The sequence below is a fragment of the Oryx dammah genome, unplaced genomic scaffold (assembly GCF_014754425.2).
Source record: "Oryx dammah isolate SB20612 unplaced genomic scaffold, SCBI_Odam_1.1 HiC_scaffold_25, whole genome shotgun sequence".
Taxonomy (NCBI): Eukaryota; Metazoa; Chordata; class Mammalia; order Artiodactyla; family Bovidae; genus Oryx; species Oryx dammah.
The window spans coordinates 71,521,449-71,536,033 of NW_024070209.1; the positions used below are offsets into that span (position 1 = coordinate 71,521,449).

General features: G+C 51.8%; 2 protein-coding genes across 3 annotated transcripts; both read left to right on the forward strand.

Moving 5' to 3' along the window:
- Positions 1 to 2,705: 2,705 nt before the first annotated feature.
- MPV17 (mitochondrial inner membrane protein MPV17) lies at positions 2,706 to 12,792 on the forward strand. 2 transcript variants are annotated; one of them, XM_040224398.1, is made up of 8 exons: positions 2,706 to 2,770; positions 3,224 to 3,296; positions 9,653 to 9,768; positions 9,986 to 10,078; positions 10,173 to 10,268; positions 10,519 to 10,551; positions 10,808 to 10,860; positions 11,865 to 12,792. In XM_040224398.1, exons 2-8 carry the CDS (start codon positions 3,227 to 3,229, stop codon positions 11,932 to 11,934), a joined length of 531 nt encoding a protein of 176 aa, XP_040080332.1. In that variant the 5' UTR covers positions 2,706 to 2,770; positions 3,224 to 3,226; the 3' UTR covers positions 11,935 to 12,792. The 2 variants fall into 2 exon arrangements, with proteins under 2 accessions (XP_040080332.1, XP_040080333.1); XM_040224399.1 differs by lacking the exon at positions 2,706 to 2,770 and adding an exon at positions 2,778 to 2,830.
- UCN (urocortin) lies at positions 12,118 to 14,538 on the forward strand. The gene has a single exon (XM_040224400.1). It carries the CDS (start codon positions 13,988 to 13,990, stop codon positions 14,375 to 14,377), a length of 390 nt encoding a protein of 129 aa, XP_040080334.1. The 5' UTR covers positions 12,118 to 13,987; the 3' UTR covers positions 14,378 to 14,538.
- The last annotated feature ends 47 nt before the right edge of the window (positions 14,539 to 14,585 follow it).

Genomic DNA, 14,585 nt, shown 5'->3' on the forward strand with positions numbered 1-14,585 from the left:
CTTTCTCTACCGTAAACCATTTACTCCCCAGGCCATCCCCCTTCCAACCGTTCCTTATCCATGGGTTCCTGCACTTTTCTTCCTTTGTGCCTTTGCTCTAACTAGTCCCTCCTCTGGAATGTCCTTTTCTACCATCTCCACCTAAGTACTATTCATTGTTCAAGGTTCCAGCTCAAATTCTAACCTTCACCAAAGGGCTTCCCAGATTTCTCCAGTAAAAATTATTCTCTCCCATGTGTTCCCAAGAGGAAGGAAATGAGGCTAAATGAATATATATTAGGCATTTGATCTATTTCAAGTACTTTAACATACATTACTTAATTTAACCCTAAAAAGTCAATATTGCCCCATTTTACTTGATAAAGATTCTGAGAGCTTAAGCAGTCTGAAGGTCATAGCACTGCTGAGTGGTGATAATCTGACTTCAAACTACAACTTTCCAATTTGGCACATTTGGTCTCCTATTTCATTTACTAGTGTAAATTCACTCCTCTAGCATGGTGTTTTGTGTTTAGAAACCTTTAGTTAAAAGTTTGTGATATCGAATTCTCTTGCTTCCTAACTGCATTTCTCCAGTATCTCTTAGAGGATTCTCCCTGCCTTAATCATACAGGAACTGTGTAAACTGAGGGACTGGAGCTAATCAGGTAAAGAGCTTGAGTCAGACGAGGCTGTCTCCTGAAGTGTGAGCTCCCTGGGGATAATTAAGCAAAGAGTGCCAGGCTGACATCTGCCAGGGATCTTGCAAAAGTTTCCACTACCCTAGAAAGAATGATGCAGTATATTCACAAACTGTTACAAGTGTTAGAAATGGAATGGGATTAGGAAATCACCTAATCTATTGGTTTCCAAACACTTGTAGTTGTGGGCCTCCTTGTTTAAATGTGGGTTTTTCTAGAAATATACACATATTTTTTATGTGGGTAGCCTTTCCCTTCTCCCGGGGATCTTCCCAAACCAGGGATCAAACCAAGCCAGGTCTCCTGCATTGCAGGCAGATTCTTTACCAGCTGAGCCACAAGGGAAGCCCAAGAATACTGGAGTGGGTAGCCTATCCTTTCTCCAGCGGATCTTCCCAACTCAGGAATCGAACTGGGGTCTCCTGCATTGCAGGCAGATTCTTGACCAACTGAGCTATCAGGAAAGCCCTTAGGAATATATACATATTTTTAAAAGTTGAGATAAAGAACAACTTGTGATACCCCTCTCCCCAAACATCTGCTGCTAAGTCACTTCAGTCGTGTCTGACTCTGTGCGACCCCACAGATGGCAGCCCACCAGGCTCCCCCATCCCTGGGATTCTCTAGGCAAGAACACTGGAGTGGGTTGCCATTTCCTTCTCCTATGCAGGAAAGTGAAAAGTGAAAGTGAAGTTGCTCAGTTGTGTCCGACCCTTAGCAACCCCATGGCCTGCAGCCTACCAGGCTCCTCCATCCATGGGATTTTCCAGGCAAGAGTACTGGAGTGGGGTGCCATTGCCTTCTCCACCCCAAACATCTATAAATCCCTAAAACTGAGGAGCCCTTGGATTGCAAGGAGATCCGAGCAGTCCATCCTAAAGGAAACCAGTCCTGAATATTCATTGGAAGGACTGATGCTGAAGCTGAAACTCCAATACTTAGGCCACCTGATGCGAAGAGCTGACTCATTTGAAAAGACCCTGATGCAGGGAAAAGATAGAAGGCGGGAGAGAGGGTTGACAGAGGATGCGATGAGATGGTTGGATGGCATCACCAATTCAATGGACATGAGTTTGAGTAAACTCTGGGAGTTGGTGGATGGACAGGGAGGCCTGGTGTACTGCAGTCCATGGAGTCACAAAGAGTCGGAGGCGACTGAGTGAATGAACTGAACTGAGGAGCCCAGTGCGAAAACCATTTCACAGATGAGGAACTTCAAGTCTAGGGATGACCAAGGCTGCAAGCCTGCTTAGTTATGAAACCAGCGCCTAAACCTGAGGTTCTGTAATCCTAATGCTTTCCATGGAAGAGTCATCTACGCATCATTTCTAAAGGCTGCTGCTGCTGCTAAGTTGCTTCAGTCATGTCCGATTCTGTACGACCCCATAGACGGCAGCCCACCAGGCTCTGCAGTCCCTGGGATTCTCCAGGCAAGCACGCTGGAGTGGGTTGCCATTTCCTTCTCCAATGCGTGAAAGTGAAGTAGCTCAGTCGTGTCTGACTTTTTGCGACCCCATGGACTGCAGCCTACCAGGCTCCTCCGTCCGTGGGATTTTCCAGGCAAGAGTACTGGAGTGGGGTGCCATTGCCTTCTCCGTTCTAAAGGCTATTGTGGACAAAACACTGAACTAGTTGGCTAGGACAACAAACCCGAAACAAGACCCAGTTCCACCCATTCAGGAGCTCACAGTTGAGGCTAGTGAAGAACTTACATTTTTCAAAAAGTAACACACACATATAATTACGGCTAACAAGTTTCCAAACTCTGATTCCTGAGACCTAGAACTACGTCTGCACCTTGGCCAGTTCCAGGACACGGGAAAGGTGAAGGTCTATAAGAGGCCTTGACACCGAGGAGAGAAGGGGCAGAAAGAGGCAGAAGGACCTCGGTGGGCTAGCGGGCTCAGCAACGAGACCCGGCGCAGAACGAGAAGGAACCCCTCTCCGCGGTTTCAGAGGCTGGGTTCACTTCAGTTCCGGCCCTGGACGCAGGGAAAGCCTAGCAGTCAGCCAGGCGGACAAGGCGGGACTTGGGGCGGAAGTCCCTCCGCCCACTCAGGTCACGTGGGAGAGGCCGCGCTCGCGCCCGGGTGAGTAGCTGCAGGTCCTCGGCCACCGGTTCAAAGAGACGCGTCCCGCGAGCGCCCAGGGTGCGTGGGACCGTTGCAGGTTCTGGGAGTCAGGGAGTTTATTTCCGGCGTGGAGTGGGGTTCTGGAAGGATGCGGGCTGGTGCCAACTAAGAATCTGAATCTGAGGACCCACAAGGCTCTGGGTGAAAGTCCGAGCAGACGTGTCCTGTGTGATCTGGACGCAGACCCCAGATATCTCTGCTCCAGGGATAGGGGTCGGGTGGAGGGTGGCAGCCCCTGGGATTCTTCTCTTGCCCGATTGTCAAAGGCGACCCTTGTGACAGGAAGCTGTCCAGGAAGCCTCTGCCCCTTTAGAGCGGGAAGGAGAAGGAGTGGGCACAAGGGAGAAACAAGTCTCTTTAACTGTGAGGAGGGGCAGTGGGGGTGACCCCCCTCTCTTCTCGGCTTGGCAGGAAATGGCACTTTGGCGGGCCTACCAGCGGGCTCTGACTACTCACCCTTGGAAGGTACAGGTCCTGACAGCTGGTGAGTGTCCTGTGGGACCTAGGTGATACCAGAGCAGGCTGATTTGGGAGGCAGAAGCATGCTGCACACTCCCTTGCCTCATTTCTTGCTTCTGTTCAACGTCCTTGAAAGATTGGTTCTCACCCCAGTCTGTTTTGGAGGGAGGGTCCCCAAGGCTGTTTATAAGGAAAGGAGTACACATAGGTGACCTCGCTATAATGTAGGATCTGAAAGTCCTCACAAACCTGAAGGGTCATCCCTTTAGGACAAAAGCATTGGCCCCAGGAGCCGTTAACTTATAAAACGAACAGAAACAAAGGCTCCTTTAACAATTCACAGTGTGCAAAGCACTTTGAACACACATTATCTTACAGGGTCCCCACAAAGTCAATGTGTTAAGATTACTTGAGTCCATGTTAGATCCCACACCTAATAAGTGCTGGAATCAGACTCTTACCCCAGTTTATTTTTGTTAGTATTGTTCTTATTGGAAAATATAACACACAAAAGAATGATGAAGATATATGTGTAGCATTTAAATAAAACTAAACTGAAAACTCCTGAATCTGTACCCAGCTTTGAGACCCCTTGAATGCCTGTCCCTAATTCATACACCCAAGAGATAATTACTTTCCTGAATTTTGTTTAATATCATTCTTTTGCTTGTCTTATAGTTTTACTGTCTATGGATGTATCCTCAAACAATATACTAATCGAGGATTTATTATTGCTCTAAATCCAGTGATTGAGTAGCGACCTCACAAAGGTAACCCAGTGATTTACCTGTATTTGTTATCATCTTTATTTTGCAGATTAGCTACCATGAGAGGAGATGTCATGAAGCTTTGTTTTATAGTGGGAGGGATTGGGAGGCCTGTGACTGTCGGGGCAGTGCGAGGGTAACAAGGTTATGGTGAGGTCTTGCCTGTGTTTAGAGGAAGAGAACAAGAGTCTAATGAGGACCGTGGGCTTCTGAGAGGAAGATTGTTAAAAGGGGTGAGGGATGGGAGGACTACTGAAAGCCAGAGTTCAGCAGCAATCTTTCTACTGGAATAGCCCCACGTCAGCACTAGAAGCTTCATTGAGTGACTGGCCAAGGAGTCTTGCCCCTCCCTGGGCCCCTCTCCAGCCTCCTGTGCCCAGCTACCCTCCATCCTGTCCTCGGAGTGTCCGTCAGCCGGCATGACTCACCTGGCTTCGCGTGTGGTGACTCATGCTGGACTGGGTGGCTCTGATGGGAACTGACACGCTGGGCCCTTTGCCCAGCCTCAGATTCCCTTGGGGACCCTAGCTGCTGGAAGGAAGGTTCTCCCTCTCTCCCTTGTGGTCATCAGGAGTAGGGAGGGGAAGGACCGTCCTTGTGTTTCCCTCCCCTCGGGATCTGCAGCAGATCAAGGTGGGAGCTAGAGCTCCGAGAGGTCCAGGTACAGCTATGTAGCTGAGCTGGGGTTACTGGTGGTTGGTGCTGGAGTCCTGGGGCTCCACACTCCCAGTCTTCCTGAGGCTGTAACCAACATCTCAACCTGAAGCAACCTCTAGTTAACACCTTTCTCAGACTTTCCCAAACCTTTCAGAATCTTCCTTCCCTGCCGCTCAGTGTATTCAAATCAAACTGCAAATAAAGGGGGGAGGTGGATTTAGCTCACTGAGCTGTTTTTAGATCCCACCACAGTTGTTCCTAAGGTCCCTTGGGATAGCTCATCACACTGGAAAACAGAATAGAGATTTAAGACTTGGAGCTCAAAGACCAAGATTTGAATCTCTAAGCCATAACTCTTAGCTTTGTGAGTCAAAACAAGACGATAAACCTCTCTGAGCCTTCATTTCCTCATTTAGAATTTGAATTTAGTTATATGATCTCACAGAAGCAGTGTAGGGATTATCTCTGTGAAAAGACTTCAGAAATCAAAAAATGTTCAAGAAACTTAAAAGATTCCAGGAGTTGGGCCTTTATATGAGTGTTGGCAAGCCAAGCACAAGAAGCTCTTCTTTTTGTAGTGGTGTTTGGGTTGGGTTTGTTCCACTTGCTGTAAAGTTGGACTGTAAAGTTAGCCATCTACCTTGGTTCTCCAGAAAGTAGAGTCTGCAGCTTCAGTGCAGGTAGTTTGGTAGGAAATAATCCCATGGAGGGAGAAGGGAAAAAGGGACAGTCAATATAAGGATGCTTTATCAAATGGACATTGCTTAGGGCCCATGGCTACTCATCCCCTTAAAACTGACCGAGAGGCTCTTTTGAAATGCCTTTTAGGGTCTGTGGGTGACTAGTCTTTTCTGGAGACAAGGAGAAACCTTTATGCACCGGCTCCATCCTACATTGGTCAGAGGTTTGCCACATGGAGTATGGATGCCCGTATTCTGTGCTCTACCACACTGCCCAGGCATCGTCCCCAGAAGTAGCTCTGCCCGAGGTATGGGGCTTGTCTCACATGTGAGCCCCTTGTCTCAGGACAAGGACCCATCAGGTCAACTGCAGTGGTGACTGAAACTGATGATTCAGTCAAAAAGGTCTGAGTTGGTTCAAAAGAAGTGTCTGATACACCCAGTTTGGGCCAAGTCAGAGTCAGGAACAGGGCACCTGGGGCAGAGTCTGAATCAGCCTTCAGCCTCCAGTGGGCCCAGGGCCCCGCTCCATCCATCTCAGGCCACTCTAGTGCTGCTGTGGAAACTTCTGCAGACACTGGTTTCCCTGGAGTCTGAACATGCAAGCTCAGCGGACATTAGAGACCATTCAGCCCAGCCCCTGAAACCAAGAAGGAAACCGAGGCATGAGAGAGGAGTGACATGCGTTTAGGTTTGCGGTCAGTGGTAGAGCTGCCATTAAAAGTGGGGCACCCCCAGGGCATTAACCCTGCTTGGTCTGGGCTTAGGTACCGGGGAAGCTGTGGAACTCTCCATGGTATCTTTTTTTTTTTTTTAATTTATTTTTTATTTTACTTTACAATTCTGTATTGGTTTTGCCATACATTGACATGAATCCACCACGGGTGTACATGCGTTCCCAAACATGAACCCCCCTCCCACCCCTCTCCCCACAACATCTCTCTGGGTCATCTTATTTTCTAGCAGTGAGAAGGGCTCAGGCCACGGTGGGGAGGGCACTGCCCTCTCGCTGCTGGGCTTCAGCTCCCTCAGGGCTCTGCCAGACCAAGCCCCTACCCCAGGCAGCTATTTAATTGTTGGAGACTTCTGGAGAGAAGTGAGACGGCCCTTGGGCCCCCTGCCAGCAGCTCTACCTGCCAACCCAGGCCTCTCATAGTCAAGGACAGCTTCCTGCTCCTCATTCCAACTTCCTGCCCCTCAGTTTCTTCATTTTCCATTCATACTTTAGTTTCCTGCATCTAAGATTCTACACACAAAAGTCAGGAGAGGAACAAAACAGGAGAAGTAGACAATTTACCCCCACCTGTGCCTAGGAAGAGGGCATGGGAAGTTGGGGCTTTTCCACTGGCGGGCAGAGGGTGGTCCCAGATAGATCTGTGCTCAGAGGCAGGCACTCCCAACCCCTACCCCCTCACCCTGCTGAATCTGGTGGTGAGTGACGGCATGAGAACTGGCACCTACCCAGGGGCATGATGTCACAGCCGCGCCAGCGTCTGCCTGCTGGGCTCTGCGCCCAGCCTGGCATTGGGGCATCACTGCCCGGCAGCCCCTTGTCCTGCCCCATCGGGGCTGAGGCATTATGTCTCTGCAGGCCTCCAGCTCCAATCCCCCAGAAACAAGTCCAAGGAAAGGGAAGCCAGAGCATTGGAGGGTCCAGACCAACCAAATGGGTCCAAGAGGACCCCCTGAGCCTAGGGTGGTTTGGGTCTGTTTGGGTTTTGGGTTGGGGACTGTGGGATGAGGAATCCAAAATGCCAGCCATTCCTGCTCACACAATCACTTGGACCAGAAATGCAGGCCTAGACCAGAGCCTTAGACTGCGCTAGAGCTGCTGTTGGCCCAGGGGGCCTGATGATTCATAGGCACAGAAGGAGCTGGGCATGGTTCTGTCTGAAATGGACAGAACAGACAGGGCTACAGGCTCTATACCACCTCGCTCCTGCTGCTGCCCTTTCACTTGGTAATATCTCAGGCCTGATGGTCATAGTTTGGGGGCCTGGAATCCACTTCTCTCCAAGGCTGCAGGCTCCCTGGCTACAAGTCAGGGACTTTGGTTTTCACTCCTGCTGTGTCTTTAGCGTGTTGTGTGACTGTGGTAAGCCACGAAGAGTGAAAACACGTGTCTCTGCGACTCTTTCCTTCCCAAGAGTATTGCTGCTTGCCCTCCCCACAAGAAGTAACAAGAAGCAGAGGTGATCACATTCTGGGGAGTAGAAGACAGGAAGTGTGTTAATCCAGGAAACGTCTGATATGCAGGCCTTTGGGCCCTTGTTTGGGCAGGAAGCTCCTGTGAGTTGAAGCCACAGGAACCTCTCTGTGCCCACTGGCACCTGAGCCCAGGTCTCTGCCTCTGCTGGGAATTCCTGGCCTCCCATTTCCCCTTGAGAGAAGGCCTGTATTCAGGCCCCAGCTCCCTTCCTTACCAAGTCGCCTCATCTCTCAAAGACATTCATTGGAGAGGTAACCTCTATCTTCCAGACCTTTTGTGAAAATTAAATGTGAGAGTCCTTTGTATACTGTAAACATCTTGCCAGAGTAGAATGTCAAACTGTTAGTCCTTTCATTTAAGCAGCGACTCTATTCCTGTTCCACCCTCCCTGGGCCTTTTCAGGGCCACATGGCCACAGCAGCTCCCTCCTTTCCCTGAGTGTTCAGCTGGTGACCCCAAGTTGTTAGAGGGAACAGGGAGCTAAGTACTAACTGCATGGAGAGGGAGAAACCTTCAGCCTCGCTGCTTCTCACACCTTAAGCCAGTGTGCACCCTTCAGGCCAGACTGAGCATTCTCCATGTCCTTCCCAGGGCAGTCCTGTTGTCTGGGGTGGTCCATTTGACATTTCTCCTTGGCTATTTTCTGAGTCCCTGCCAGGCTTGATGTGGTGGGGGATAAGAGAACAAACACGTCTAGGATTCTGTCCCTGCTAGCCATGTTTTGGGAAGAGCCTCTACCACTTTGGGAGTTTCAGGGAGAGGAGAGGCAGGGCTGCCTTGTTGGGTGTGCTCGGGGTCCCAGCAGCTGAGGCCAGCAGCCTTGGTCACTGTGGGTGCCCTGGCTCTCAGCCTTACGCAGCTGCCTCTGACGAGGCTGCATGGGCAGGGCTGTTCCGGGGGTGCATGGGCGGGGGAGCAGTGAGTATGCAGCCAGCACAGACGTCAGCACCAGCTCCGGGCCAAGGAGTGGGGTTGAAGGATAAGGATGTGTTTGCCCAGGGCTAATTGAGGGCACAGTGAAAGTGGTGGCTGCGGGGCTGGAGGGGGCTCTCATTACTCAGTGAGATGGACGGGCAAGCTGGAGGTCATACGGTTGCTCGCAAGTGGCCCTAGAAGGGTGTGTTTGCTATAAATCACCACCCGCCATCACCGACAGGGGGGCTCTATAAACAGTGATGCTCTCTGTCTTGGTTTCTGGGTGTAGGTGTCCAACTAGTGCTTCTTGGAGCCAGGTGTCTGTGCAAGTGAGGGGAGGGCAAGTGGGTGCAAAGACCTGAGGATAGATGGCCTTCGTGCCTGTTGGCGGCCCAGTTTGAGGCTGTGAATGGGAAGTCTGGGTCGACCTGCCTGTGCTGGGAGGTGATCAGACCCTTCCTTGCAGGGTCTCATAGCAGCTCAGCCAGTCATCCCCTGCCTGGGATCATTTAAGTACTTCTGTTTTAGAAAGAGTTATTCTTGCTGTTCTCCGCAAAGAGAACTCCCAAAACCAAGATGAAGGACATTGGCCAGGGTCCTGCCTTCAGCGGAGGAGAAAAAACCGCAGAGTTCCTTACCATTCCGCACATGATCTGTTCATCGTACAGCATTCTGGAAGGAACACCATCTAGGAAATCAAGCCACCTGCTTCTTCTTGGCTCTGCCACTTACTATGTGCCACTTCCTGGGCCTTCATTTCCAAGCCTCTGGAATAAGGGGTTTGCACAAAAATACCTGGAAGGCTTTTCCAGTTCCAACAGTCAGTGCTTCTCAGCCCTCAGCACCTCAGATTCTCCTTCCTCTACCTGCGCTTTCTGAGGCTAACTTCCCTTCACTGCTCACTGTAGAGTTCTTGGCCGTGGCCTGCTCCAGGCTGCTCATCCCAGTTTCTAACAGGACACATGTGAAGTGTCACCATCCTTGGGGAGGTGGCACCATCCTAGAAGCAGTGGAAAGGGACTGGCCATTTGCCCCAGATTGAAGCCCTTGGCCTCCGAGTGCCAGAGCCTCATTCATTCATTAGACTTACCTCCCTCGGGATGGCAGCTTGTCCCTGGGAGGTATCCTGATGACACCTGTGTACCCCGCACAGGGTCTCTGATGGGCCTGGGCGACGTGATCTCACAGCAGCTGGTGGAGAGGCGAGGTCTGCAGGCACACCAAGCTGGCCGGACCCTGACAATGGCCTCCTTGGGCTGTGGCTTCGTGGTAAGTTTTGCCAACAGCAGGGCTGCCGGTGAATTGGACAGTGGTCTCAGTTCCTTGTCATCCTTTGGTTTCCATTGGACCCTCTCACATCTAAGCCAGCCTTGAGTGTCTGCTCCCCCTGGGGGTTGGTTTCTAATACTTGAGGATGCAGCTTTGTGATGTAAAATCCTGGTGTCCCCTCCACATCCCTGTTCACCTCTCTGGGAGTTCCTTTCAGGGCCCTGTGGTAGGAGGCTGGTACAGAGTTTTGGACCGGCTTATTCCTGGCACCACCAAGGTGGATGCACTAAAGAAGATGCTGCTGGATCAGGTGAGTGGAAGGAAAAGGGATTTGGGAAGGGTGAGCTGTGTTGCAGGAGGGCGAGGGTTTAGGTGCTCACAGCACTTTAATTTCTCTTCCCTAGGGGGGCTTTGCCCCATGTTTTCTGGGCTGTTTCCTCCCACTGGTTGGGACCCTCAATGGACTGTCGGCCCAGGACAACTGGGCCAAACTCCAGCGGGTGAGCTGGCCTGGTGTGGGGATGCTTTCTGGCTGGTGGACCGGCAGACCCAGGGGAATGAGGCAGGGCATGGTGGAGACGCAGGCAGAGCCGAGCTCTGGAGGGGAGGAGCCGGGGGGGGCTGGGGTGCAGTGGTGTCTCCTCTGAGCAGAAGTCTGTGTGATACTCATGCCAGTTGGCAGTTGGCACCGGGAGGTCTGAGGTGCCCGGAAGTGCTGGCGTTCACTTGTTCCTTCTCTTGTCTCCTCAGGACTTTCCTGATGCTCTCATCACCAACTACTATGTAAGAGCTGGCACCTCAGCTGCCTCTTCTGCTTTCTTGAGTCCAGAAATGCCCAGGGATCAGGGGTCCTCCTGACACAGAAATCCCTCTATTGGGATTACTCCCTCATGCCCATGTGGGCACCATAGTCAGGGAAGCACTCACTCAGTGCCATGTGTTCCTGTCTGGAGAAGCTGGAGTCAGACCAGGCAAGGCCATGAGACTGGCGTTGGGTGATGGAGGCAGCCCCCCAACCTTTCCCTTCTCTCTCTTGTAGCTCTGGCCTGCCGTGCAGTTGGCCAACTTCTACCTGGTTCCTCTTCATTACAGGTATGGCAGATCCCCACCCCACCCTTCAAGGAAGAGGCATATTACAAACAGAGACAAAGTGATCCTCATTTTTAACCTGAACTACCTTAGAACACCACCCCCCACCCGCCTCCATCCAGAACACCCTGCCCTGGTCAGAGCTCCTCAGACTCCTTAGCACTTTGTTCAGAATCTCTTATGTTATAGAACATCCCAGAGCATCTGCCTACTGACGTCTCATCTTCCTAGGGAGGATCTTGCTCCACAGCCCTCATCTCCATCCCACCTGGGCTCTCTACCTTTGATGGCCTGACTGTAGGGACAGTACTACAGCCTAGGTTAGGCAGAAAGGTAGACCAGAGTCAAGTATGAACATGGTCAGGTTAGTCCACTGAAAAATATTATTTTACCCTAAATAATCAGAGTAGTGGCTGAAAACTCAATAAAAATAAATATAGTGGAAACAGGATGAGTGGTTAAAATTATTGGAGGTGAGGGGGCTTTGGGAATGGGAAATCAATGAAACTCTTCAGAGGAGGCAAGGTCAGAATGGACCTGAATAGCATAACTAAAAGGAATACAGACTTATGAACCAAATCAAACTTTAGAGTCCTGGCAAGGCTCGTTGAAACTAGAGTGAAGTATATTTAAAATAAAGAGAAGGAGGTACTGCTTTATATAGCAGGCAGCACATTTTTGGAAGATGAGATCTCAGCTGTACAAGACAGATGTGTATTTAGAAGGAGCTTGGATAGAGTATGGATAAAGCCATGCATGGCAAAATGGCTGCTGGGGGGCAGTTAACTTTGAGACTCTTGTCCAGGAGACAGAGCTCTGGGCCAGCACAAGCCCCTGAGCTGGTTGTCCTCTCATCTGAGCCACACATCCCTCCATGGGGGCTGAAGGAAGGAGACCTAGATCTGGACGTTCTTGGAGATAGTCACTCTTTGTCTGCTGCACTTTCCCTCTTCTCCCCTTGGCTTCCCATGCTTGCTCTTCTTCACGCCACCATCCCTGTTCCTTAGGTTGGCTGTGGTCCAGTGTGTTGCTGTTATCTGGAACTCCTACCTGTCCTGGAAGGCGCATCGGCTCTAAGTCGGCTTCACTTCCATCTTGTAGTGATGCACCTTGACCCTGGAAGGGTCGGACCACCTCTTCAAAGTGGGCACATTGGCCTTCACAGGGTTCGGTGGCTGGTCAGAACTTAATGGGGTTAGCACCCTGAAATGGCCCATTTCACTCTAAAATGTAACCTGACTCCTATTGAAATGGCTAAAACACACCACACAGTAGGCACTCCATAAATATTTGTTGAAACATATCATTTTGTCAACTTTAGATTATGCGCTCATCCTGGCAGATGCCGCTTTTCGCCACTCTTCATAGACAGCTGTTTTCCTAACCCTTCCCAGCCCCAGTGTAGCTCCAATTTGGGGGAGATCCCCTCAAACTCTTTATATGGTGCCTCTGTAAATATATTTCTAAATAGGTAATCTGGAAGCTGCAGAGGCAATGAGTAAGACCCAGCAGAAAATGACTGGGGAGTCTCATTTTCCAGGGTTTGGAAAGAAGTCTGGAGACCCCAAACCCCAATCTTCTTTTACAGATGAGGACACTGAAGTCCATAGAAGTAAAGTGACCTGTCCACACTGTGAGTTAGTGGCAGAGTAGAAACACGAACATGTGCTATCATCATTTGAATGTTTGTATCTCCCCAAGTTCATATGGTGAAAACCTAATGCCCAAGGTGATGGTATCAGAGGTGAGACCTTTGGGAAGTGATTCGGTCATGAGGGTAGGGACCTGGTGGGGTCTGTATGCTTACAAAAGAGGCCACCTGAGAAGACAGGAAGAAGCAGGTTCTCAGTGGACAGTAAACCTACTGGTACTGTGATCTTGGACTTCCCAGCCTCAAGAACTGTGATGAAATAAATGCTTGTTGTTTATAAGCCACTCAGCTTTTGGTATTTTTGTTATACCAGCTCAAAAAGACTAAGAAGCCAAGTTTTCTTACTTCCTACTCAGTGATCTTAACCTAGAGGTCAGTGATAATATTGCTGCTGTGATTCCCAGGAGAAAATTTAACTTGGCTAAACTTCAACTTTGAGGCAAACCAAGAAGCAGATGGATCAGCCTTTGTTATCTGAAAGCACCCCGACTTGAGAGGCCCTCTTTTTTAGGCACGTCGGACAGACAGCCCTAGGATTTAGATCCTGGGGCTGGAAGAAGATCAAGAATCCTGGCAGCTCAGACTGCCTTTTGGGTAGGGTACCACTGTGGTAGCTGAATGCTAGCAGTGCCATCCTGATTGCCTCCATTTATAGAACAGATAGTTGGGGCAAGGGACTGGATCTGAGCAGCACAGCATTTTCCCCAAGGTCTCTGGCCCCTTTCAGAGGCTGAGCACAAGGTCAGCACCATGGACAGCACCACTGTCCTGCCTCCCTTTCCTGTTCCAGAGAAGGTTGGAGATCTGGACTAGTCTGGGGACTGACCGGTCCCCCTAGTCCCTGCTGGCTGTTCTAAGTGAGTGAAGGACTCTCGTGGCTCCCAGAGCAATCTTTACGCCCCAGAAGGCTTCTCTTTCTCTTGAGTCCAGTGTCATTTCCAGAGACACACAGTCTCGTGTCCTCTGGCGCGCTCCTGGGGTCTCGCAGCCATAGGGTCGGACTCAAGAGTTGCGGCCGTCATTGCTCTACAATCAGTGCATGTTCCTCGCTGACGTCAGCCGGAGCTGTTCTGGCACTATATAAGGCTGGCGAAGGTCCCGGGACAGACCCCGTGTTCCCCGTGGCGCCCTCAGCCCTCCCCGAGGGACAGAGACTGGAGCTCCATCCTGCAGGGTGCAGAGGCTCTGCTCTCCTGCGAACTGTGAGTGGCTTCTGCGCGTCTGCCCAGACTCCCTCAGCACTAGGACAGCGCTCAGCTCACCCTACGCGACACCCCAAGAAGGAGGCAGGGAGGGAGAAAAGGGTGGCACAGGACTGGGAGCGGCTGGGGCTGGTGGGAAGGCTGTGGGCACCTGACGGCAGTCGCAGGGGCCGGGCAGGGGCGCTGGACGTGCTCGGGAAGGGGAGCGGCGTCCGTGAGACTGCCCGAGGCGCGCCTCACACTGCGCTGCTCCTGTGTGTCCAGGGCCGGCGGGACCATGAGGACGGCGGGACGCGCGGCATTGCTGGCCGCGCTGCTGCTCCTGGCACAGCTGCGCCCGGGGAGCAGCCAGTGGAGCCCGGAGGAGGAGGCGGCGGCCGCCGGGGTCCGAGATCCGAGTCTGCGCTGGAGCCCCGGGACACGGAACCAAGGCGGCGGGGCCCACGCGCTCCTCTTGCTGCTGGCGGAGCGCTTCCCGCGCCGCCGGGCGGAGCAGGGCCGATGGGGATCCGGGACGGCAGGTGAGCGGCCGCGACGGGACGACCCTCCCCTGTCCATTGACCTCACCTTCCACCTACTACGGACCCTGCTGGAACTCGCGCGGACGCAGAGCCAGAGGGAGCGCGCCGAGCAGAACCGCATCATATTCGACTCGGTGGGCAAGTGATCGGCGGGTCTGGGGCCCCGAGAATCTCGACCCCCAATGCTCCACCTCAGGGCTGAGACGTGAGCGACAGGAACTGACCAAGTCCTGCAGGGCTAGAGCGGCCTAGGGGTACCCTGAGCACTCTCCGCGTTACCGGTTTTTAATAAAAGTGCTGAAGAGCCGTTGGCCTCTGTTGTGGGGGCGCGGGGAGCCACAGAGGGTGTGAGCC

Bases quoted from the DNA above. Each gene is read 5' to 3' on its own strand.
- MPV17 (XM_040224398.1), top strand. From the start codon at position 3,227: ATGGCACTTTGGCGGGCCTACCAGCGGGCTCTGACTACTCACCCTTGG. The intron at 9,769-9,985 runs GTAAGTTTTGCC...AGTTCCTTTCAG, and splicing joins CCTTGGGCTGTGGCTTCGTG to GGCCCTGTGGTAGGAGGCTG. The intron at 10,079-10,172 runs GTGAGTGGAAGG...TCTCTTCCCTAG, and splicing joins AGAAGATGCTGCTGGATCAG to GGGGGCTTTGCCCCATGTTT.
- UCN (XM_040224400.1), top strand. From the start codon at position 13,988: ATGAGGACGGCGGGACGCGCGGCATTGCTGGCCGCGCTGCTGCTCCTG.